Source organism: Solanum stenotomum, chromosome 1, assembly GCF_019186545.1.
Source record: "Solanum stenotomum isolate F172 chromosome 1, ASM1918654v1, whole genome shotgun sequence".
Classification (NCBI taxonomy): domain Eukaryota; kingdom Viridiplantae; phylum Streptophyta; class Magnoliopsida; order Solanales; family Solanaceae; genus Solanum; species Solanum stenotomum.
In genome coordinates, this window is record NC_064282.1 from 39,062,790 (window position 1) to 39,064,808 (window position 2,019).

The 2,019-nt window shown below is 32.2% G+C and overlaps 1 protein-coding gene across 1 annotated transcript; it reads left to right on the forward strand.

Annotated features, from left to right (window-relative positions):
• Positions 1-506: 506 nt before the first annotated feature.
• On the forward strand, positions 507-1,816 carry LOC125873476 (F-box protein CPR1-like). Its single transcript, XM_049554413.1, has one exon. It carries the CDS (start codon positions 507-509, stop codon positions 1,725-1,727), a length of 1,221 nt encoding a protein of 406 aa, XP_049410370.1. The 3' UTR covers positions 1,728-1,816.
• The last annotated feature ends 203 nt before the right edge of the window (positions 1,817-2,019 follow it).

Genomic DNA, 2,019 nt, shown 5'->3' on the forward strand with positions numbered 1-2,019 from the left:
TTCTAATACACCCTACCAAATGATCATATACTATATAAGTAAACAAACACCATAAACGAGTATATGATCTATTAAAATTTTTATTATAACTGAATAAATAATTATTCTATAATAAATATTATATCGAAACATATGGTTAATAGCATATATCCTAATAATATCATATATTTTAGAACTCCTTAATTTTAAAGATTATAAAAATGATTAATGAATAATTTGAGGAAATAAGTGAAAAGATGATTTTGTCTATGGTAGTGTGCAAAATATTCAAAACAACATTTGTTTCATGCTTTTAATATAGTAAGATATAAATTATACATAGGTATTAAACTCTCTTATTTAAAGGAGAAAAAAAATGATGCACTGGATAAACCTCAGAATCACAAGATGCATGTTTGACGGATAATTTGTTATGGATTTAGATCCAATTACAGATAGTAAGTTCCTAGCTAATGAAATGCTAAAGCTTTTACACCATAGATAGTTTTTAGAAAATGAAGATTGCGATGGCGGATGGAAATATGAAGAATTTATGTGATGATATGGTAATTAACATACTTTTGCGAATTCCAGTGAAATCTCTCATACGATTCAAATGCATTTCCAAAATTTTGTACGATCTCATACAATCATCTGTCTTCATTAATCTTCATAGCAACCGCACCATCACAAAAGATGAACTAATTCTTTTGAAACGTTCCATTAAAGTAGCACCAAGAGAATATAATAATGTCTTGTCTTTCCTTTCCAGTCATGATGATAATATTAATGATCTAAAGCCTGTTTATCCAGATCTATATATACCGCGTTTAACTTCCAGGCATGGTCATCGTTGTTATGAAATTGTTGGTCCTTGTAATGGTTTGATTGCTTTAACAGATTTCGATGCTATTGTCCTATTTAATCCTGCCACAAGAAGTTACAGGGCACTTCCACCGAGCCCTTTTAAATGTAAAGTACGTTTTCATCGTTCCATGAATGGTGGTCTTGGATTTGGCTATGACTGGATAGCTAATGACTACAAGTTTGTTAAGATTTCAGAAATTTTCAGGGATCCTCCGCAATGGCATCCGAACGAGGACAGGGAGAAAACAGTTGAAATTTATGATTTAAACATAGGTTCATGGAGAGTATTCAATTATGATACTGAAGAGTTTCCCGGTGTTCATTGGTTCCCTTGTTTCGAGATACTTTATAAGGGAGCCTATCATTGGTGTGCATATGCTGAAACAAAGATAATTCTTTGTTTCGATATGACTAGTGAAATTTTTCGCGCTATTAAGATGCCACATACTTGTCATTCCTATGATGCAAAACGTTATAGTCTTGTAGTTCTTAATGAGTCCTTAACATTGATTTGTTATGCTGGTAAACAGACAGAGCCTGATCCGATTAGAGATTTGACAGATATTTGGATGATGAAAGAGTATGGTGTATATGAATCTTGGATTAAGAAATACACAATTAAGCCTCTTTATATTGAAGCACCATTACTACTTTTGAAGGATCATTTGTTGCTTCTTCAAAGCACTAGTGGACTTGTTATGTCCGATGATCTCACTTCAGATAAATTGGAGGAAGTCAATTTATTTAGTAGTGCTCATAGTTTTAGAATGATCATTTACAAGGAATGCTTGACTCCAGTTCCAAAAGTGGAAGAGACAGTAGAACACAACTCCATGATATTGGAGAAGGTATATCTCTTCAACTTTAACTTGATGAATTAGCACCTAAGTTTCAACATAGTTGTGTTCTTGAAGATTCTACCACTTTTTTCTCTCTTGTGTCAGGTAACCTGTCTCTATTTTTTCAGTTATCACCTAGATTTATCGTAAATCCCACTTTACCCCCTTAGAGCATGTTTGCATTACTGCTGAAAACGGTTTATTTTAGAAATAGGTTTTTTAAAATAGGTTTTAGAAAAGTTCTTTTGAAAAAAATATTAATTTGTGTTTGGCTAATTCATTTAAAAGGTGTTTTCCATAATCAAATTGCGTCACCAAATTGCCTTTGACTGGT